General features: G+C 46.2%; 1 protein-coding gene across 1 annotated transcript; it reads right to left on the minus strand.

Annotated features, from left to right (window-relative positions):
• Positions 1-18,868: 18,868 nt before the first annotated feature.
• Positions 18,869-23,140, minus strand: ZSCAN5B (zinc finger and SCAN domain containing 5B). The gene is made up of 4 exons (XM_047836075.1): positions 22,805-23,140; positions 21,203-21,352; positions 21,104-21,119; positions 18,869-19,542 (listed from the first exon to the last, which is right to left on the minus strand). The coding sequence occupies exons 1-4, from the start codon at positions 23,138-23,140 to the stop codon at positions 18,869-18,871; spliced, it is 1,176 nt and encodes a 391-aa protein (XP_047692031.1).
• Positions 23,141-23,360: the final 220 nt, after the last annotated feature.

Here is a 23,360-nt window from a genome sequence, read left to right on the forward strand (position 1 = left end):
CATGATCTCACGGTTCGTGGGTTCGAGCCCCACGTCGGGCTCTGTGCTGACAGGTCAGAGCCTGGAGCCTGTTTCAGATTCTGTGTCTTCCTCTCTCTCTGCCCCTCCCCCACTTGCACTCTGTCTCAAAAAATAAATAAACATTAAAAAAAAAAAAAGATATTCTATCTAGTACTGGAGTTGTTATGTTTCTAGATTGGGAGCCGGGCTGCAGCCAGGAGAAGAAAGACAGCAGAAATTACCCTCTCTCTGACACGGGCAATCAAACCGAACTGAGAGAGGTGGAACAGGAGTCTTACCTTTCAGCACTGTTGATGTTCAAGCAGCGGGAAGGAGAGGTCCGATGGTGGCCGGCAGGGGTCATTTTCCCAGTAAAGGTTCAGAGAGAATACGAAATCAATCAAGTCGTCCTGTGTACCTCATGGCACCCCATAGGTCCCAAGACGGGATAAGGAACCAGAAAGAGAAGCTGTGACCCATTCTAAGAGTCCTGGACCCCTTTGGAGACACATTTACCCCAAAGTCAAACGCCCCCAGGGATCCCAGCTGCCTGGGGCATCCAAATTCTCCCCCTCCATCTGAGTTTTGGGAGGTTGGCCAAAGGAACCAATTATCATCCCCAGTTTTCAACTGGAGACCAGGAGTGTTAATACTTGGAAAAGAGGGAAGCCTGGCCACCCTACACCATATTTTTCTTGTCTAAAACCCACCAAATGAAAACATGCAATCCAGCCCAATTCGGTTGTACTTTTTGGAGCATGTCACTGATCCTACTGAAAATCTGATCAAATCTATGAATTCCTTATTCCCGGAAAACCACACCAGTTCCCTACCCTCTCTCTCTCTCTCTCTCTCTCACACACACACTCAGTTTTATGCAAGATTACAAAGGCTCTCTGAAGTCCATTTATTTGCCCCCTTGGATATGCAGATTCTGGGTTTGGAGCTTGAGTTGGGACCAAGAGCATCTCCCAGAATCTGCCTTGGTTGAATGTGGTGGTCAGAACTTTTGTCTGTTCCTTTCACTCCCTTCTCTGGGTTGAAGGGCTCCCTAGTGAGGTAGGGAGAAGGAGATGGGACTTACTTACGTTTGACTAGAAAGGCAACAGAACCAGGAATCGGTGAATTGACATGGAAAATAAAAGCAAGGGAGAGAATAGGGTTAATGCTAACATTACTTATCTCAGTTAATTTATTTATTCCTTCTTGGAGCATTTATCTGCCTTTACCACTTAGAGTTATGCCCTGCTCCCAAGACAAAGCCTGTGTGGCAGACCCGAGTCCCACCTTTCCCCAGAATTCCCTGAGGGGTCTTGACATCAGAAGGAATCTGAGAGGAGTTAGTTAGCTGTGGGAATACAAACTTGGGGGTTCACACAGTTCTTACTTTTTTCTTCAATGGCCACTGGATGCGGAAGTGTCAACCATCCGGATGCCAACAGGAGCAGGAAGCAGGGAGAGAATTTGGTGTTAGATCACTGTCATGATCAAGAAGACAGATAACCCAACCACTACTCAGGTCTACCCACCATCCATCCATCATTCACCCAACCAACACTTATTTGGCACAGACTCTGACCACTGCCATATGCCTGGTGTTGGTGATGTGGGTGACTCAGACTCAGCCCCTGCCCTGTAGGCATTTGAGGTACCGCCTGGGGAGAGAGGTGTTGGTCCAGAGTTAACAAGATATCTCAAGCCCTGCTCTCACAGAACTCGTGACCTATGGATTTCTTTTTTTTTTTTTTAACGTTTATTTTATTTTTGAGACAGAGAGAGACAGAGCATGAACGGGGGAGGGCCAGAGAGAGAGGGAGACACAGAATCTGAAACAGGCTCCAGGCTCCGAGCCATCAGCACAGAGCCCGACGCAGGGCTCGAACTCATGGACCGCGAGATCATGACCTGAGCTGAAGTCGGACGCTTAACCAACTGAGCCACCCAGGCACCCCGTGGATTTCTTGAACTTCCTACGGACTCTTCCAACATAGCGTGTCCCAAAGAGAACTTGTGGTCATCACCCTCCCGCCCATCAAAAAGTGATGTTATTTTTTGTTAATTAAATATCCATGTGTTCACAATGATATAAGTAACTACTCAAATAAATAAAGAGAACATATGGGTCAGCTCTTTCTTACACAAGAATTCCAATTAATACATGTAGAAGGAATACCGGAAATAGAAAATCAGCACAGAGCAACTACCACCATGATCATTTTTGCAGGCAAGATCCACAGGTGGATGCTATAATTGGTGGGCAAATGTTTGAGGAGAAACAGGATATTGTGCATAGTCTCCCACTATCCCCGCCCCCCACGATGTTCATTAATTACAATGAGGGAAATAGTTACTGGACTGTGGAGAACCCTGGCAGACACCACCTCAACCAAGTGATCAAGGTTAACATTGCAGGTAATGACACACATCAACATCCTTGAAGAAATGCACACAGAAGGGCATAGCACCACTTCTGGGACTTTCCTGCCCAAACTGCATAACCTCAATGTGATCGTGAGATAACCTCGGACAAGCTCAGAATGGGACATTCTTCAGAGTGTCTGACCAAGACTCTTCTTGGGAAGGGTCAAGGTCATGTAAGATTGGCCAAGTCAGCCATGAGTTCTAAGGACTAAAGGCGAGATTGGGGAGATGTCATGACTTAGGGAGATGTGGGCTCCTGGACTGGATCCTCACTTGCGGGCAAACTAGTGAAATTTGAATAGAGTCTGTAATTTAGGTAGTAGTTTTGCAGTGGTGTTGAGCTCCTGGCTTTGATCACTATACTAGGTTGGGTAAGATGGTAACATTAAGGGAGGTTGGGAGAAGGCTGTTTAGGAACTCTAGTTGTGTGACTTTTCTGTACGTCTAAAATTACTTCAAAATAAAGTTTAAAAAATCAGTTGTAGGGGCACCTGGGTGGCTCAGTTGGTTGAGCATCTGACTTCGGCTCAGGTCATGATCTCACAGCTCGTGGGTTTGAGCCCCACATCGGGCTCTGTGTTGACAGCTCAGAGCCTGGAGCCTGCTTCCAATTCTGTGTCTCCCTCTCTCTTTCTCTCTGCCCTTCCCTTGCTCATGCTCTGTCTGTCTCTCTCTCTCTCTCAAGAGTAAATAAAACATTAGAAACAATCAGTTGTGGTACATCTTGGTTACGGGTAGCCTCAATTATCCAACTGCAAAACTGAATGAATGAATGAACGAACGAACGAACGAACGAACGAATGAATGAAATTATTGGAGTCTTTCTTCTCTCTTTCCCTAACCTCCAGCCTCATCTATCATTCAGTCTTATATACCCTTGCTCCTAGATACCTCCGACTCCTTCACCTCCACCCTGAGGATTGCAACCATCTCCTACCTGGTGTCCTTGCTTCCGTTCTGGTTCCCGACCAATCTGTTCTTCAGGACCAACACTGATCATTTAAACACACACACACACACACACACACACACACACACACACACCTAAATATGACATTCCCTTTCTGAAAGCCTTTCAGCAGCTTCCTGTGGCACTTATAATATCCACATCCCTGATCTGACTCACAAGACCCCATGTGTGCTAGTTTCTGCCTTCTCTCCACTCTTATGTGTAACAATCCCCACCCACCATGCACCTCTCCCTGTCCACCTTGCTCCAGACACACTGGCTTCTCTTAGATCCAGGAATGGACCCAGTGCCCTCCTGCCCTAGGACCTTTGCATGTGCCAATTCCCCCACCCTGAACCATCTCCCTAACTCTGATGTTAGCTCCCACCCACCATCAGCGTCTTGCCTCAAATGTCACGTATCCAAAGAGGACTTCTCCCAGTGGCCACACTGTGATGTGCTTATTCGTGTAACATGCAAATTCCATGAAGATGAGACCATGTCTGTCTTTTTGACCCACTGCGTTCCCAGCACCGAGCACAGGGAACGAACCAGGAACTCAACAAATATTTGCCGGACAAATGAGGCAATAGGAACTCAGCTTTGTGACAAGACTCTCAAGTCCTCTTTCTAACATATGGTGTCTTTATATTGTAAAGATCTGGGGTCTTGGTGCACCTGGGTAGCTCAGTCGGTTAAGCATCCGACTTTGGCTCAGGTCGTGATCTCACATTTCGTGGGTTTGAGCCCTGCACTGGGGATGTAAGGGCAGAGCCTTCTTGGGATTCTCACTCTATCCTCCCTCTCTCTGCCCCTCCCCTGCTCATGCTTTCTTTCTCTTTCAAAATAAATAAATAAAAACTTAAAAAAATAAAAAGATCTGTGGTCTCGGTACAACTCCATAACCATGATAATGTCAACTCCCAGGCACTATGCAAATGTAACCTTATCAATGACACACAGAAATCCAATGGGCTGGAGATTTTCATGATGCCCATTGGTTCAATGAGGACAGTCAGGCTTATTCAGGCAATGTCTCAACCCCAAGCCACCAAGAGTCCCTGAGGAAGCCAGGATTCACATGCAAGTCTGTCTCTGAGGCAGGGCTATGGTCGGTACCGAGGACTCAGGCACCGACCATCTCCACCCAGGAAGAGAGAGAAGGGATGCTAACACCTGAAGCAGTGAGTCTGGCTGGACCGCAGGAAGCTATCCAGAGCCAGCCACAGAACCTGTCCACTGTAAGCAGAAATGGAGAGGAGACGGGGAGTGGGTGCAGGCATCACCTTCACGGGGAATGCAGGCTTCTGCCAGTCCCAGGAAAAGCAGAATCAGCAAGGGCATCCTCAGAACCAGCTCGGATCTGCGCATCGTGGGGTGGGATTTGGGGTGGAAGTTCTCCTTCCAAGGCAAACAGGAACTCTGGTCACCTGCTGTCCTCCCAGACTCCCAGGGCAAAGCTAACTGCCCACACATGCCCTCCAGCTGGCCCGGAGGCTGGCAAGTACCCACACCTGGGCTCCTGCCGCCAACTGCTGACGTAGGTGCTGCTCTTCCTGCCCACATTGCTTATCTTAAAGCAACAATCTAGATAAAATGCTGGGCATCCTGCTTGCTATCCCATGACCCACAAGGCCAAATCCTGCCTGTCTCCTGTTATCATGGGGCCCATGAGCTAAGTGTTCTTTTATATTTTTAAGTGGTTGGGGGTGGTGGAAAGGGAAACAAAAGAGTATTTCATGACAAGTGAAAACTGTGTGGATTGGGAATTCTAGCATCCAGAAAGAACGTTTTATTGGAACACAGCCCACTTATTTAGATACTGCAGGAGGACTGTCCTGCTCCGATGGCAGAGCTGAGTAGCGGTGACAGAGACCGTCTGACCCACAAACCCTAAAATATTTGCTACTGGATTCTTCACTGAAAAGTTTGAAACCCTGTCCTAGACAAATTGTAATTTTCAGAAAACCAAGCAAAAATGCCTGTCATACTTCTGCTCAGAGGCAAATATTATTTTCACATTCTTGGGCATATACGTGTTCCAAACACTTACTAGCTGTGTACCCTGCACAAGTTACTTAACCCCTCTGTGCCTCAGTTTTCTCATCTATAAAATGGGGATAATGGTATTTCCAATCTCATAGGTTGCTGAAAAGCTTAATTGTGTATATATCTATAAAACACATGGAACAGTGTATATAGTGTCTCTGTATGTATATCAAGAATGCAGGGGCATCTGGGTGTCTCAGACGGTTAAGCGTCCGACTTCTGCTCAAGTCATGATCTTGCGGTCCATGAGTTCAAGCCCTGCATTGGGCACTGTGCTGACAGCTCAGAGCCTGAAGCCTGATTTGGATTCTGTGTCTCCTTCTCTCTCTCTACCCCTCTCCCCCTCTCTTTCTTTTTCTCTCTAAAAAAATAAACATTAAAAAAGAATGCAATATATGGACATATCATGATTGTACATACATTTAATACATGATATATGTGGTATCTTATGCATGCAGATCTTAAGAAGTGATCATGTCGTGCATAAAGTATTTAAAGTACTTTATTATAGTACGCACATTGTAAACTGAGCATTTCTCCAAGGCTTCAAATATTCATCAACTGCAAAGTTTTACAGGCAAAACTTAAAAGTTTTTGTCATAGAGGCACCTGGTGGCTCAGTTGGTTAAGCGACTGATTCTTGACTTCAGCTCAGGTCATGATCTCATGGTTCGTGGGTTCGAGCCCTGCATTGGGCTCCACACTGACAGCACAGAGCCTGCTTAGGATTCTCTCTGTCTCCCTCTCTTTCTGCCCCTCCCCCACTTGCTCTCTCTCTCTCTCTCTCTCTCTCTCAAAAGAATAAATAAACTTAAAAAGAACATTTTAAGTGTGGGAAAATACATTAAAAATTTCTCAAAATAGCAACCAAATATAATCCTGTATTACAAAAAAAAAAAAAAAAAAGTGCAGGCCCAGTGACTGCTCATGTTAAAGCTAACCCAATTTAGGGGCTGCCTGAGTGATTCAGTCCATCATGCGTCCAACTTCCACTCAGGTCACGATCTCATGGTTTGTGAGTTCGATCCTCTGTCCCCTTCTCCCTCTGCCCCTACCCGCTCACGCTCTGTCTCTCTCTCAAAAATATAAATAAACATAAAAAAAAAACTAACCCAATTTAAAAATTAAATCAGCAGCAGCAGCCCTCCCCTCCCCCCACGCCCCAGCTCTTTACAGGGAAATTAATGAAAACAGTTCAATCCTTCCATGCAGTTCCTGAAGCAATCCCAGAGCTTGGTCACCGTGGGAGGGATGAGCACTGTGTCCCCATCACAGGGGCCGTTACTCCCACAGACTACACCCACATGGGTGGTCACATCAGCTAGTGTGACCTGCTTCTGTCACCGGGCAGTCTGGCCTCCTTACCCCAACTTCCAAAGAATCTCAGGCCAACGGCTAGGTCCTGCCATCGACAACCCACTTCCTAGGCTTGGGCTGGCTCTCTGCTCAGTTTCCACACACCTATCCTGAATGGAGGGTCCATTGGACTCTCTTGTCCCCCCCCACTGAACATACGAGGGAATGATGAGCTTAAGAGATTTGCCCGGAAGGGGCTTGCACTGTGTAATGGGAATGAGCCAAACTGTGGAATCAGAAAGCCGTAGGACCAACCCTCAACTCCTCCACCTCCTGGTCTGTGAATTTGGACATATTATTTTTCCTTTTTGGTCCTCAATTTCCTGAGAAGTAGAAATGGAAGCATCACAGGAATAGCTAATGCTTTTTACAGCATCGACTACAAGCCTGACACCCTTCTAAGGGTCTTGTCACCTAGTAACTCCTACAACCCTACAAGATAGGAACTGGTATGGGTCCCACTTTATAGATGAGGAAACTAAGGCCTAGAAAGTGTAAGGTCAACACAAAATCATGCACCGAGTAGTCTCGGTATTGGGAATGCACCATGTCTGGCTCTAAAGAGTTTATGTTCTAGTGTAAGAAGACAAACGGTAATATGACTTGGGTCCCGGTCATTGCTGCAAAGAAAGTCAATAAAATAGGGTCATGTGGCAGAGAGTGAGGGCATTGAGATGGTCCGTCAGAGGGAGGTTGTCCGGGAAGGCCTCACCAAGGTGGTGCCTCGGGTTTAGGTCTGAATGGGTGATGATCTGGGGCAGGAGTATCTTGGATACAGCCTGTGCAAAGCCCCTGAGGCAGAAAAGAGTGGGAAGAACGTGAAGGACACACATGACATAGAAACCCACGCGTTTCCATTAGCCCCTAGCATCTCTTCTGCAGGACGCTATGTCCAAATGATGCATTTTAGAAATATTTGCCCACAGCAGATCAGAAAGGGCAAAGTTCTTCATTGTATTGCTCGTTTCTACCAACCACAAATGAACTAAATCAAGAGCCAAAGACTGGTGGGAAATATTCTAAAGATTTATTTTTGTTTACATGTATTTGTTTCCTTAACTGCTGATGGAAATGACTTAAGTTTTTTTTTTAACTACAAGGGGTTTTTTTCCACCTTTATTTATTTATTTTGAGAGAGAAGGACCACGTTTGAGCAGGGGAGGGGCAGAGAGAGACAGAGAGACAGAGAGAGACAGATCCACACTGTCAGCGCAGAGCCCGACTCAGGACTCGATCTCACAAACTGTGAGATCATGACCTGAGCTAAAACCAAGAGTCAAACGCCTAACCACTGAGCCACCCAGGTGCCCCCAAAGTCTACGAGTTTTTGAAGCTACAATTTAAAAACTTTCTTCCAGGGGTACCTGGGTGGCTCAGTCAGTTAAGTGTCCGACTTCAGCTCAGGTCATGATCTTGTGGTCCGTGAGTTCGAGCCCCGCGTCGGGCTCTGGGCTGACAGCTCAGAGCCTGGAGCCTGCTTCTGATTCTGTGTCTCCCCCTCTCTCTGCCCCTCCCCCGTTCATGCTCTGTCTCTGTCTCAAAAATAAATAAATGTTTAAAAAAAAAGAGAGAGAGGGGCGCCTGGGTGGCGCAGTCGGTTAAGCGTCCGACTTCAGCCAGGTCACGATCTCGCGGTCTGTGAGTTCGAGCCCCGCGTCGGGCTCTGGGCTGATGGCTCAGAGCCTGGAGCCTGTTTCCGATTCTGTGTCTCCCTCTCTCTCTGACCCTCCCCCGTTCATGCTCTGTCTCTCTCTGTCCCCCAAAAAATAAATAAACGTTGAAAAAAAAAATTAAAAAAAAAAAAAAAGAGAGAGAGAGAAAAAAAAAGAAAAAATAAATAAATAAAAACTTTCTTCCAGCAGAACAATGTCTGTGCCTTCAGAGCAGATAGGAGGTGACAGGATTCTTAAAAAAACTTAAAAAGGCCTAAAATACCATTTTGTAATATTTGTTTATATTCATATTTATTTATGATATTTTATGATCCGAAGTCACCAAGCCAGTAGGTGAGGGAGGCAGGATCTGAACCCATCCTCCACTTTCAGATCAACTGTTGAGCACACACCCCAAATCCCAAATATGAAAATCCTTACAAAGACGCTTTTAAAAAGCCCCTCAGACGTGTGAATTTTCAGGCGCTAAAATCTGGAACTCACATGGCTTCGTGCATTTTGTGTGTTCTTCTCACAGACAGGAAGGGCAGAGGGCAGATTCGAGGAAGGATAGAGGAGAGCCTGGAATAAACAGAGACCAGATCCGAAAGAGAATGTCCTCTGAACTGTGCAGATGAACACCCTTGGGGGGACCGTTGGAGGACAAAGCAGGGACAGGGCGGGGTCAGAAGTGCAGGGTGGGAAGTGTGACCCTGCTCCAGTTACCTGTCATGGGTTTCCCATTTGGGGAACGGGTCACCCCAAAACTCAGTGACTCAAATCAGCAACAGTTATTTGAGTACCTCTCGTAGCTTCTGACGGTCAGGAATTCAGGGAGGACCCCACTGGGTGGTCTGGCTCAGGCTCTCTCACAGGGTGACTGGAGCCAGAAGTACCAGTGACAGGTGGTTGGCGGCCACCTCTCTCTCTCCGTGTTGTCCAGGGCGTCTCCAGCGTGGAATGGGCTAGTTGGGTCTTTGTCACAACATGGCAGCCTCAGGGCAAGGGCAACGGGACAAGGGAGGCCAGCTTGGGCCTTCTGTGCAAATAAGGAACAGGGGGAATTATCCTTGCTGCCACTTTCTGTTGGGTGCAAGATAATCACCTCCCGACCCCTCCCCCACCGTCAGACACAAGGAAAAGGAAATCAGACCCATTTCTCCACCAGGAACCGGCTAGTTTAGAGCACATGAGATGGGAGGGAGTGCCATGACCGTCCTTGAGACACAAAGCAGATGTGTTTGTGTGTCCCTGGCCTCCGTTCCACAGACTGTAAGGTCTTCACGGGCAGGAACTCTGATTTCTGTCAGTCTGTCAGTCCCCACAGTGTGCACACGGGTCTAGGCTGTACGGGTGGCTGGATGAGGGCTTATGGGAAGGGTGGGCTTCACTGATGCAAAACGGCACCCCTGTAACTCCCTAGGGACAGCACCAGGGGGCAGAGGCAGGGCAAGGTTCTTGAAACCTGCCAGAGGTTTGCAGGTCCTCCCAGGCCTGTGTCCAGCAAGATCAGATGGGGGCAGTCGGAAGGGACCAGGGTGAGAGGCGGCCCGTTGCCAGTCAGGTGAGCACGGAGGGCGTCTAGTTCCTGCACGCCAGCCATCTGTCCAGTACTGGAGGGACTCCGCAGACCATGTCCCAGAAACAAACTTTCCATGTCCTTCCCATAACTTCTCCTGAGAACATGGAGATCAGCCCTTGGCTTCTTCTCCAGTGTCCTCCAGACCCAAGGAGTCACCTGCTTCCAGGAACTGTCATGCCTCAGCATCCCTCAAAACTCTGCTGTGCTGTCCTGACCCAGCCACCCCCACCGTCCCCCTGGGCCTTGCTTTTCCTTCCCTTTGTCCTTCCTCTGGTATCTGATCCCCACACTCTCAGTTATCTGGGCTCATGAACCCCTCCGGAGTGGACGGCCGAGTCTGGGGTGCACTCCTGGGCCCTATGCCTCAGTATCCCGTGGACCTCAAGCGTCTCCCTGGACGCCCCACAGACCTCACGGACTGCTAACAGTGAGCACTTAATTTCCGCCTTCAGACCCGTTGCTCTTCTCGTGTTTCCTTTTGGGCGGAACCCCCAAAGCAACTGGTTTGCTTTTCTTTACCATCTGGTACAGATGGGCCATCATGACACCTGCTGATATTTACATAGTGCATGTATCTATCCATGTGGGTTGTTACACGTGTGTGTGTGTGTGTGTATGATATATACAAGTATCTATAAATGTGTCTATTACACACACATATGATGTATACATGTATCTATAAATGTGTCTATTACACACACATATGATGTATACATGTATCCATAAATGTGTCTATTACACACACATATATGATGTATACATGTATCCATAAATGTGTCTATTACACACACATATATGATGTATACATGTATCCATAAATGTGTCTATTACACACACATATATGATGTATACATGTATCCATAAATGTGTCTATTACACACACATATATGATGTATACATGTATCTATAAATGTGTCCGTTACACACACATATATGATGTATACATGTATCTATAATTGTGTCTATTACGCACACATATGATGTATATATGTATCTATAAATGTGTCTATTACACACACATGATGTATACATATATATATAAATGTTTCTATTATACACACACATATGATGTATATATATCTATAAATGTGTCCATTACACACACATATATGATGTATACATGTATCTATAAATGTGTCTATTACACACACATATATGATGTATACATGTATCTATAAATGTGTCTATTACACACACATATGATGTATACATGTATCTATTACACACACACATGATGTATACATGTATCTATAAATGTGTCTATTACACACACGTGATGTATACATGTATCTATAAATGTGTCTATTACACACACATGATGTATACATGTATCTATAAATGTGTCTATTACACACACACGTGATGTATACATGTATCTATAAATGTGTCTATTACAGACACACGTGATGTATACATGTATCTATAAATGTGTCTATTACACACACATGATGTATACATGTATCTATAAATGTGTCTATTACACACACATGATGTGTACATGTATCTATAAATGTGTCTATTACACATATGTGATGTGTACATGTATCTATAAATGTGTCTATTACACACACACGTGATGTATACATGTATCTATAAATGTGTCTATCACACACACATGATGTATACATGTATCTATAAATGTGTCTATTACACACACATATGATGTATACATGTATCTATAAATGTGTCTATTACACACACACACATAGAAAAAATATCAGAAGGACACACTCTAAATATCAAATCCGCCTGTCTCTACAGGATGGGATTATGGGCGGCTTATTCTCCATTACTCTTTCCCCGTGTATTTAAAATGTATTCTATAAACATATGTATATTATCTTTATGGTCAGAAGCAGACGATGATCACTGTTTTTAAAATAAGCCATTGAAAGGAAGCAGGCCACCCTGGAGGCTGGCAATCAACAATGTTTTCCAGAACTTCAGAGTGAACTTTCTGATGGCAATTTAGCGCCACGACAGGCAGAAAGTGAGCCTCGTGCTCTGGGGCTCATTAAAATCGCCCTAACAACGCTCACAGGGACCCTGAAAGTAGGGGAGGCTGTGTTCTTCATCATTGCTGCAGCTAGGTAATTACAATCCACTCAACCCAACGTGGGACTGGCAGGAAAAACAGCTTTCTTGTTTTCAGGGGCAGGAGGGCGGCGTTGAGATGCCAGAGGGAAAACCTCTTGGGCCACAGGCAAGAGAACTTTGGGAATAAATAAGTTTAAACACTTGTGAGGGAATTAAAACTTTGAAACCGCAAGAGGAGAGTTACATCAGGCTGCAATCAGGCAGAAGCCACCTGTGAATGCTGAGGCTGTTTTTGTTTTCCCAGTTTGCGTGAGGGCAGGAGTTGCTGGAAGGGGGTGGGTGTTTTCTCTGTGGCCAGAGGACAAACTTTTCTCCAAGTCACACCTTTCGCTTCCCTGATCCCCACCTCCCAGGTTCCCAACAGGATCTTGACCACACTCATTTACATTTTTGGAGTCTCAAGTGAGACACAAGTTTGTGTACTTTTTCACTACAGAGTCACTGAAAGCTTTTACACTAAAATAAAAGTACCTTCACTGTTTCCAAAGAGAGCAGCTTTAGAAATACAGAGAAAGTTCAAATCTCCTTGCCCGTTCCTCTCCTTTTTGCCCTCTTCACCTTAACCCTGTTGGCAGTTTGCTGGAGTCCTTTTACTTGCCTGCATGGACGGGCACACCTGTTCCCAGTTTCCAATATGCAAATGCAGAACACATCAAGTCTGTAGTGAAGTAACCCGCTTTTTTTTTTTTTCTCCAGTTATCAGTTTGTGATGGACACTTTGCCAGAGCAGTAGACAAAGATCTATCTTATTCTTTCTCAATGACTGCACAATGTTTACGGGGCTATTGCTGGGCTCTGTGCTAGCATCTGGGGATGTCATTGTAAATAAAAGGTAATAGAAGACATAGGGACGCCTGTGTGGCTCGGTTGGTTAAGCGTCCAACGTCAGCTCAGGTCATGATCTCACAGTCTGTGAGTTCGAGCCCTGCGTGGGGCTCTGTGCTGACAGCTCAGAGCCTGGAGCCTGCTTCGGATTCTGTGTCTCCCTCTCTCTGCCCCTCCCCTGATTGCACTCTGTCTCTCTCTCTCTCTCTCAAATATAAATAAACATTAAAAAAAAAATTTTTTTTAAGATTCCCTTTCTCCTTCTGCCCCTCCCCCTCCTCTGTGTGTGTGTGCTCTGTCTCAAATTTAAATAAATAAATAAATAAATAATAAATAAATAAATAAATAAATAAAATATGGGAAATGACGACAGTTTCAGTCTGATAAAATTGCATTAACAAATAAAATAGGTTATAGTCTAATGAGAAGATCATTATCAGTAATCACAATCTTATCTCTGTGTAATACTTTGGGATTAATAAAAACTGTACAACAAAATATTTCATGAAAAAATTTAAATACGCAATTCTAGTAAAGGGAAAAAAATACAAATCATGTGAACTACCATATGAAGGGTCAAATTTAGCCCCACACTAACAGCAGAAAGATTTACTTTTTTAAGAGCTACTCATCCGTTGGTAGAAAACCATTTGCCGATGGAAACACTGGTTATTGGAAACGTTGGTGGAAGAACCCATGAACACAACCCGATAGAAGGTCTTTGCTGCCATCTACTGGACGTTGTCACAAAAAATATACAAATTAGCCCTAAAATCAATTATGTTAGAATTTAAAATGTTCAGAGGCACCTGGGTGGCTCAATCGGTTAAACATCTGACTCGAGTTTGGTTCAGGCCGTGATCTCGTGGTTCATGAGTTCGAGCCTCACATTGGGCTGACAGTGTGGAGCCTGCTTGGGATTCTCTCTGTCCCTCTGCCCCTTCCTGGCTCATGTTCTCTCTCTCTCTCTCTCTCTCTCTCTCTCTCTCAAAATAAGTAAATAAGTTTAAAAAAAAAAAAGGGAAATTTTTTTAAGTGTTCAAAATGGGGCACCTGGCTGGCTCAGTCAGAAGAGCGTGTGACTCTTGATTTCAGGGTCATGAGTTGAGCCCCACATTAGGTATAGGTTACTTACATAAGTAAATAAAGTTAAAAAAAATAAAATGTTCATGGGGCGCCTGGGTGCCTCAGTCGGTTAAGTGTCCAACTTAGGACATGATCTCACAGTTTGTGGGTTCGAGCCCCGCGTCAGGCTGTGTGCTGACAGCTTGGAGCCTGGAGCCTGCTTCAGATTCTGTGTCTCCCTCTCTCTCTTCCCCTCCCCTGCTCGTGCTCTGTCTCTCTCTCTCTCAAAAATAAATAAAGGTTGGGGCGCCTGGGTGGCGCAGTCGGTTAAGCGTCCGACTTCAGCCAGGTCACGATCTCGCGGTCCGGGAGTTCGAGCCCCGCGTCAGGCTCTGGGCTGATGGCTCAGAGCCTGGAGCCTGTTTCTGATTCTGTGTCTCCCTCTCTCTCTGCCCCTCCCCCGTTCATGCTCTGTCTCTCTCTGTCCCAAAAATAAATAAAAAACGTTGAAAAAAAATTTAAAAAATAAATAAAATAAAGGTTAAAAAAAATAAAAAAAAATTTGTAATAGTGTCAATACAATTCTGCGAGTTGCAAATAAAATTAAATTATTAAAAGGTAAGAAACAGAGCATACTAACAACTAATATCTCTGGATATTGGAAGCAGCCTTTTTTCTTAAAGTTTATTTATTTTAAGAGAGCGTGTATGAGTGAGGGAGGGGCAGAGAGAGAATCCCAAGCAGGATTCCCTCCGCTCTGAGCCTGATGGATGCAGGGCTTGATCTCACAGAGCTGTGAGGTCATGACCTGAGCCGACATCAAGAGTTGGAATGCTGAGCTAAGTCACCCAGTAAGTAAGGTTTTTAAAAGTGTTTCTTTTATTGTCTCTATGTTTTATAATTACTCCATTGTGTGTGCACAACCTAATAAAATATTTTTTTCATTCTAACAACCTGAGATAGATATATATATATAGATATATATATATATATATATATATTTTATACCCGTAACAAAGGTATGTCACTATTTAGAAATCTGGGACAAAAGGGGGATGTGAGGCAGAGAAGGAAGAGGAGAAGCCAGCTGGAGAAGAGTGAGCCAAGGGGACGAGGGGTTTTTAAGAGGGTAGAATTGTTACGGAACGAGGCTGGAACGCTGGCGGAAAAATCAAGCGGCACTTGGACATTTTGGTAGATCGGAGATTTATTTCACACCTGCGGGCTCAGAGGAGACTGTTTCTCCAAAGATCTGAGCCCCGAATGCAAGTGGGAAGGGTAATTTATAGTTGTCCGCTTCCATATCTGTGGGGGGTTCCGCGCGGCAAATAGGGCAAGAAGAATGTGGAAGAGGGGTCTCTAAGCCAGAGACCAGAGCTTGTCTTCGTCCCACGGGCCATCTTTGGTGTGGTACTTGATTCACTTCTCCAACAGAATGGCCGGTTCCATCACCGGCTGCACTGAGTTTGATGACTGACTTCAAGGAGACCCAAATCACTGTTGGCTCTGATAAGAGCTCTTTTATGGGGATGTGGGGGAAGGAAGCCCAAGTGAGAAGAGGACAGGCTGGATAGAAGTAAAAACACGTCTCTACACACCTGTGTCAGTCTAGACGTCTAAATACATTGGCCTTGTGCCACTTATGCATCTTTCAATAGACTGGATCCAGGGGCCATGGGACCTCCGTGCACTATTTTTCAAGAACAAACAAAGCAAAACTCTACTGCGTGTTTGACAGTCTAAGAACCAATGTTGAAGGACAGTGGTTGGAAAATCTCAGGGCGTATTAGAATCCCCCTGGAGGGCTTGTAAGATGGAACCAGGCACTGCCCGCCCACCCCCCACCCCCCCCCCAGGGTTTCTAATTTAGTAGGTTTGGGCTAGAGCCTGATTGTTATTTAATTTCTATCGAGTACCACAGTTGTGTGGGATGCATCTGGTCCTGGCCCACACCCAGAGGGTAGGAGCGATTGAATGGTTGATCACACTTGACCCCGGTCACCTTCCACTAAATCCTAACTATCCCCCAGGAGGCATGGAGAAAGCAGCAGGGGGGAGGGGCAGGATCTCAGACCTCTCTGAACACACAGCAAGGTTCATCCTCTCTGTTGGCTATGGAGGTGGGCTGTGAAGCCATTGAAATGGCCTCATGGGTTTCAGTGGGGAAGGGGACCTTGTGGTGTGACAAGCCATAGGAGTCACTAGGTAACTACAATGGGCAATCAGAAGACTCTGAGCTGGCAGAGTCAGCCACACATAGGATCACCTGAGGAGCCTTCAAAATTCCCAATGCCCGGGATGCGCCTGGGTGGCTCAATCAGTTAAGTGTCTGCCTCTTGATTTCAGCTCAGGTCATGACCTCATGGTTCAGGAGTTTGAGCACCGAGTCGGGCTCCGCGCTCACAGCATGGAGCCTGCTTGGGATTCTCTCTTTCCTCTCTCTGCCCCTCCCCTGCTCATGCTCACTCTCTGTCAAAAATAAATAAACATTAAAAAAAAAAAAGAAGAAAAGAAAACCCTCTCAATGCCCAGGCCACACTCCAGACCAGCCAAATTCTTATCTCTGAGTATGGCCCCCATGCATGGGTGGTTTTCTGGTTTTGTTTTAACTCTCCAGATGGCTCCAACATGCATACACATTGGAAAATTGGGTGAGGCTTATTGATGAGAGTCCCTACGATGAAAACAAACAAGGTTGTATCATCAAAACATTTCCCAGGTCTGGTGAAGAAAGTCGGACTTAATCGCCATGATGGAGAACCACCTCCTGCTCAGCTCCAAGAATGCTCAGAGCCTGAAGTTTCTAGGTGAAGAGCAAGTCCACACAGGATTTCAGATGGGGAGGCTGCCCCAGGGAAGGACTTTAAACCCTCCTTACAAACAGGAGGACTTGTGTAAAAGGCCACCTCCTGTGGGAAGTGACAGACCCAGAGCTTTGAAAGTTACTGGACCCCACCTAGGAGCTAAACTTGCTTTTCTCAAAAGGTCCCAAGAGCAGGAGCATCAGCATCATTTGGGAAGTTCTTCCAAGTGCAGATTCTCAGGTCCCTAAAGACAGGGAAAATCTGAGAAACTGTCACCACCAAGAGGAACCTAAGGAGGTTTGACAGGGAAACATAGTGCTGGATCCTGCATAGGAGGCTGCAACGGGACATCACGTGAAAATCAAGGAAATCAGTAAAGTATGGGACTATTCCAACATATTAACAGTTGACAGATGTTCCATGTGGTGCACAAGGTTAGAGGAAATGGTGCAGGACATGAGGGAATCCTGTGGGCTTGGGAAAACTGTTCTAAAACTCAGCTTTTTAAAAACACTTTCTTTTTTAAAGTTTTATTTTGAGAGAAAGAAAGAACACAAACAGGGGAGGAACAGAGAGGGAAAGAGAGAATCCCAAGCAGGCTCCACACTCAGTGCTGAGCCTGATGCAGGGGTATGATCCATGACCACGAGACCATGACCTGAGCCGAAGCCAAGAAAGAGTTGGACGCTGCACTGTGACTGAGCCACCCAGGCGCCCTAAAACTCAGTTTAGCATGGGCCTGCTCACCTGTGGCTTAACAAGGCCCTCGGGGGATGCCCATGTCACTAAATTAAGGTGACCTACTAATGAGTGTCTCAGAATGCCTCTGTAGTCAATGTGGGAAATTACAGTTTGCCAAATTTAGCCAAACATCCAGGATGCAAGTGACAAAGCAGAACAGGCAGAGCACAAAGGATTTTTAGGGCAGTGACACTACTCTGTATGAGACTACAAGGGTGGGTGAATGTCACACACCTGTCTAAACCCATAGAATGTGTAACACTGAGTGACCCCTAAAGTATACACTCTGGGTGAAAATGACATCAGTGTAGGCTTATCAACTGTAGCAAATGCCACCACTCTGATAGGGGATGCTGATGGTTAAGGGAGGATGTGTTTGACTGGGGACCGAGGGCCTCTAGGAAATCTCTGTACTCTGTGCTGTTTTGTTGAATCTAAACTTGCTCTAAAAATGTCTAGTTGAATTGTTCGGTGGTATGTGATGATTCAGAACGTGTTTATACTTTAAGAAAATGTTCATCTGAGACCCAAATTTCATTGAGTATTTCATATTTAATCTGGCCACCCTACCTGGATCATCCTATTTTACAAGGGAGTAATGGATAACAGGAGGGGGGTCTGGGTGGCTCGGGTCGGTTGAATGTTCATCTCTTGGTTTCAGCTCAGGTCATGATCTCGTGGTCATGAACGGAGCCCCATGTCAGGCCCCTCGTGCTGACAGCTTGGAGCCTGCCTGGGATTCTCCCTTTCTCTGCCCCTCCCCAGCTTGTGCTTGCTTGCGCTTTCTCAAAATAAACTTTAGGGCGCCTGGGTGACTCAGTCGGTTAAGTGTCCAACTTCAGCTCAGGTCATGATCTTGCAGTTTGTGAGTTTGAGTCCCGGGTCAGGCTCTGTAGTAACAGCTCAGAGCCTGGAACCTGCTTCAGATTCTGTGTCTCCCTCTCTCTCTGCCCCTCCCCTGCTCACGCTCTGTCTCTCTCTCAAAAATAAGCATTAATAAAAATAATGGATAACAGAAAGACATTCAGCAGCCACCATCTTTATAAGGAAATATTGACAATAAGATTTGCCTTCATAAACCAAAAAGCCTTATAAGGAAACAATGGGACATAATTAAAACAGAAAATGAAAACCAATAAGGAAGATGTCATCATTCCAAGATCCTCCATAAATTAATGTTTATGGAACATCTACTGTGTTCCAGAAACCTTGTAAGTGCTCACAATATCATGTCATTTTTATAAAATAGGTGACAAATCGCCATTAACTTCCTTCTTGGAGCAGAAGGGACTTAAATCTGATGGTGGAATCATTGGGAAGTCATTTTTTAATGTATTTTTTGGTGGCGCTTAAAAGTGCCCAGCTGACGAAAGGCACAATTACACTCATGACACGTGTAGGGCTTTACCCCAGAGTGGGTGCGCTGGTGAACATTGAGGTTCCCTTTGTGGCTGAAAGCTTTCCCACACTCTTCACACACATAGGGCTTCTCCTTTGTGTGGATCCTCTTGTGGCTCCGCAGGGTGGAGTCGTGGGTGAACGTCTTGAGGCAGATTTCACAACAGTAAGGCTTCTCGCCTGTGTGGATTCGCTGGTGAACTCGGAGGTCTGAAGTCTGCATGAAACTCCCAGAACAGGTGTTGCATTTAAAGGGTCTCTCTCCTGTGTGTGTCCTCCAGTGGATGGAAAACTGAGATTTATAACGAAATTCTTTCTTACAGAGGCTACAGACATTTGATGTCCCTCCCGTGGCTTTTTTCCCAACAGGATGAACTGATGACACAGGCTGTCCTGAAAATTCTTCTGTGTCCAGATGTGTGGCCACGTCTTGGGAAATGGAGGTGTTTTCCTGTTTTCTCCTTTTGGAACTTCTTTGAGTCTTCCGGGAATCTCTTCTCTTCCCATTCTGAGTGGACACTTGTCTCTCTGAAACCTGTGTGGAAGGCTTTTCGGCATCCACATTTTTAATATGGGTTCCTTCTTGGAGAGTCTTCATGGGAGCTGTTGAAAGAAGGGTTAACACAACAACACTTAATAAAGAGCATTTTCAATGATACCAACCTTATTTGAACCAAACACTGAGGTGGGCTAAGAACTTCTCATCAATCAACAAACTTGAGATTGGGTTGTATGTAGGACGCTCTGGAAATCAGTGATGGAGAAGGCATTTGAGAGCCTCCCCACCACCAGCACCACCAAGAGATGTCAATGCTTGATCCCCAGCCCCCCCCCCCCAGCAGAGAAGTCACTCTTCCCAGTTTCCATGCTCACCAGGACCCTTCAGAAAGGGAGGCTCTTGGGATTTAAGTATTTTTGTCTCTTCCAAGTCTTCTGTCAGATTCTTCTCCAAGTTCTCCTTAGGTCTCAGACCCTCCAGTACACCTTTTCCAGGAATGGTCTCAGGCAGGAGAATGTTCTGTCCCTGACAATGGGCAGTCACTGTAGTTACCAATGTGTCTAAATTATGGGGTGGAAAGCTCTCGTCTCTTCTTTCCCCATCCTGCCCATCTTTCTAATCTGAGACCCCAACTTTCTCCATAATAGTGTTTTGAATATATCCCCACGACTTCCCTTGGACCACCCCATCACCCCTGATAATCACCTGATTCTCAGAACTTTGTTAACCAATACCCACTGCGCCTTTAAATCATGTCCACACATCACAACTTTAGTGCCTAATTCTCTAAGCATGCTTCCTAAAGCCACCCCTGCTTCCCCTTGTCCGACTCTGTTTTTTTTTTTTTTTTTTTTTTTTTTAAATTTTTTTTCAACATTTTTAATTTATTTTTGGGACAGAGAGAGACAGAGCATGAACGGGGGAGGGGCAGAGAGAGAGGGAGACACAGAATCAGAAACAGGCTCCAGGCTCTGAGCCATCAGCCCAGAGCCCGACGCGGGGCTCGAACTCCCGGACCGCGAGATCGTGACCTGGCTGAAGTCGGACGCTTAACCGACTGCGCCACCCAGGCGCCCCAACCCTTGTCCGACTCTGGAAGCAAGATGGCCCTAGGTCCAGGTGTCCCTACCCAGCACTACTGATACTTTGGATGATTCCCTGTTGGGAGGCTCTCCTATGCATTGTGGGACAATTAGCAGCATCCCTGGTCTTACCCAACAGGTGTCAATAGCACCCCCCCATCCCCACCTCCATTCTGACAACCAAGAAGGTCTCCAGACATTTGCAAATGTCTTGAAAGGCAAAATGACTACAAGTGAGAACCCTCCTTTAATTTATTGACAGTAGTCCCCAAACTGGTCCTTTGGCCAATTGTCATTTCATGGAATGCCTTTGAGGAACTCGACTATGGAAAAATCAGCTTTCAGTTCATTACCCTGTGGCAAATTGACCTGGCACCATTTCATCACCACCATTTTCCTCCAGCCTCAACACTAAAAGCCTTAATGGCAGGGGGACAAAGGCTGAAAGGTCCTCATTCTCCACAGAGGCTCAGAAATGTCTAGGGACTTGATGCATCCATGGGAATTCCTAGGGCAAAAGGGCCTAGTTCGGTGCTATCCTAAATATCCCAATTATTCTAGCAGCTGCACACACTTCTGGTACCTTCTGCCACCACTCCCTAGAGATTGAGGAGGGCATCACACTCACCTGCCCCTTTGATGGTTCATTGGTTCCTGGCAGGTTCTGTAGCTCTCTGCTGACCTGGATGTTCTCTGGATGTATCTCACACCCAGAGGATTGGGGCTTCTTGGACAAGTCTGTCACAAGATCCCTGTCACCAGCCTCAGCGTTGGCCATCTGAACATCTGAACTTCGCATGAGAAATTCCTGTCCTTCTATGCTAACTATGGTCTGCGGGGGGTGGGGGAGAGGGGGGAAAATAAAACAAGATCAGACTCTGTAAGAACCAGAAGGTAGCTCTCTTGTACAGTGCGCATCCTACCACACATTCAATTTGTTGGAATAACTTGTTTAAAATGGCAACCAAAAATGTCTCCAAACATTGTCAAATGCACCCCTAGGGGGTGAAGGTGAAATTACCCCATCCCCTTGTGTTGGGCAGCTAACTACTGGCCTAGCCACAATATCTAATCAACTTCAATACCTCCCTTTTATTTCCCACTGCCCCAGCTAATACTAATACTAATACTCAGCCCTCAAACTGTCCTCCTGATCTAGGCACATGCAACATGGTGCCGTGAAAACCCCAACCTCTCCCCCAAGTGAGGCTGCCAATGTTTGACCTACGTGTCACCCAGCTGGTCTTAAATCCCTTTATCAATCATTCCAGATTAAAACCTTACAGTTTTCACAGCTATTTTTCCACGATGTTGTGGAAGCTTGTAATCTCCATTCTTGGCTCACCCCCTGGAGGATTTCGTCTCCTACCAGAGTACACAGGGAAAGGGGGATTGCCATGTTGGACTTAGTTCCCTCCTGTCCACTGGTTACAAAATTACCTATAGAGGAACCCATCCCCTGTGACTGGAACAAATATGCATGTGGCACACCAGGTCCTATTCCCTTCTAGATCCTTCTGAACCCTTCCTTTTTCTACAAAGGATAAAGGCACACTCAACCCACCATGATGGAAAATGTTCCCACGTAAATAAAGTCTTACCTGGTCTGGTGATTCTTACCCCAGAGCCAAAGTTTTGACCCTATGAGACATTTGGCAACCACCAGAGATTTTGGGGGGATGGGGTGGGGTGGTGAGGTTTGATTTTCACAACTAGGGGAAGTTGCCACTGACACAATGATGCTACAAACCACCCTACAATGCACAAGAAAACCCCCAAAGCAAAGGATGGTCCACCCCCCAGTATCACTAGTTGATCTGAGAGAACCCGATCCAGTCAAAAACCTACTATCCCAACCCCCTCCCTTCCTCAGCATCTTCCCAGGACTCTAGTTGCCATGACAACACATCCAATGCACCTCTCTGCACCCTGTAGTTGCTTTACTCAGGTAGGACCACTTTTAAGAGGGTCTCTGGCAATACCAGGAATTGTGGGGCCAGTGGACCGGTTTCAGCCTTTCTCCTCGAGTGTCTGGAACATCCCTTACACAACTGTCCCCTTGAGAGGTAGGGCAGGGTTAAGTGACAGTAAAGTGTGCAGACTCACAAAGCCCACTGGATGCCAGTAATGTCCCCCTCCTCCCTGTTCAACAGCCAGAAATGTCTCTAGACATTGCTGAGTGTCTCCTGCCTTCCACTCGAGAACCACTGGGCCCAGAAAAAGCCCCTCCTGTCCCCCATACCAGCCCCCGCTTTCCCGTTGCAACGAGGAGGGCGCTACTCACCCATTTCTTGGGCCGCTGGCTGCTTCTCAGCACATCCTGCAGGTCTTTGCAGCTCTGCACAGCACTTTCCTTCACTAAGACCTGGAGCTCCTGCGGCATGGAGATCATGAACTGCTCCATCACCAGCATATCCAGCATCTGCTCCTTGGTGTGCAGGTCTGGCCGCAGCCACAGATAGCAGAGCTCATAGAGCCTCCTCAGGTCCTCCACAGGGTCCGACTGCCCCGAGCCGCTAAACGCCCTGAAGCTCACGTGCCACTGCTCACAGCTGCTGTCTTGCGTTCCAGCGAGGGTTCCTTGGGCTTTCTCCCGTGAGAACGTCTGGTCTGCAGCCATATTTACAGGAGAATTTTCCAGTATGGCTCTGTGCAAACTCTCTAAGGGCTGGTGCCTAATTAAGACCTATCTAAAGGTATTTACTCTGGTTTTCCTCAGCAGTAGACTGGCTGTTTTTTCACAAGTCTGGGGGTGGGGGGAGGAATGAACCAGATTAGTTTATTGTTTGTTTGTTTTGAGGAAGAGAGAGACAGCAAGTAAGCAGGGGAGGGGCAGAGAG

This window comes from Prionailurus viverrinus, chromosome E2 (assembly GCF_022837055.1).
Source record: "Prionailurus viverrinus isolate Anna chromosome E2, UM_Priviv_1.0, whole genome shotgun sequence".
Lineage (NCBI taxonomy): Eukaryota > Metazoa > Chordata > Mammalia > Carnivora > Felidae > Prionailurus > Prionailurus viverrinus.

Coding starts and splice junctions, on each gene's coding strand:
- ZSCAN5B (XM_047836075.1), bottom strand. CDS start 23,140: ATGGCTGCAGACCAGACGTTCTCACGGGAGAAAGCCCAAGGAACCCTC. Junction 21,353..22,804: donor GCCAGCGGCCCAAGAAATGG/GTGAGTAGCGCC, acceptor CACCCCCCGCAG/ACCATAGTTAGCATAGAAGG.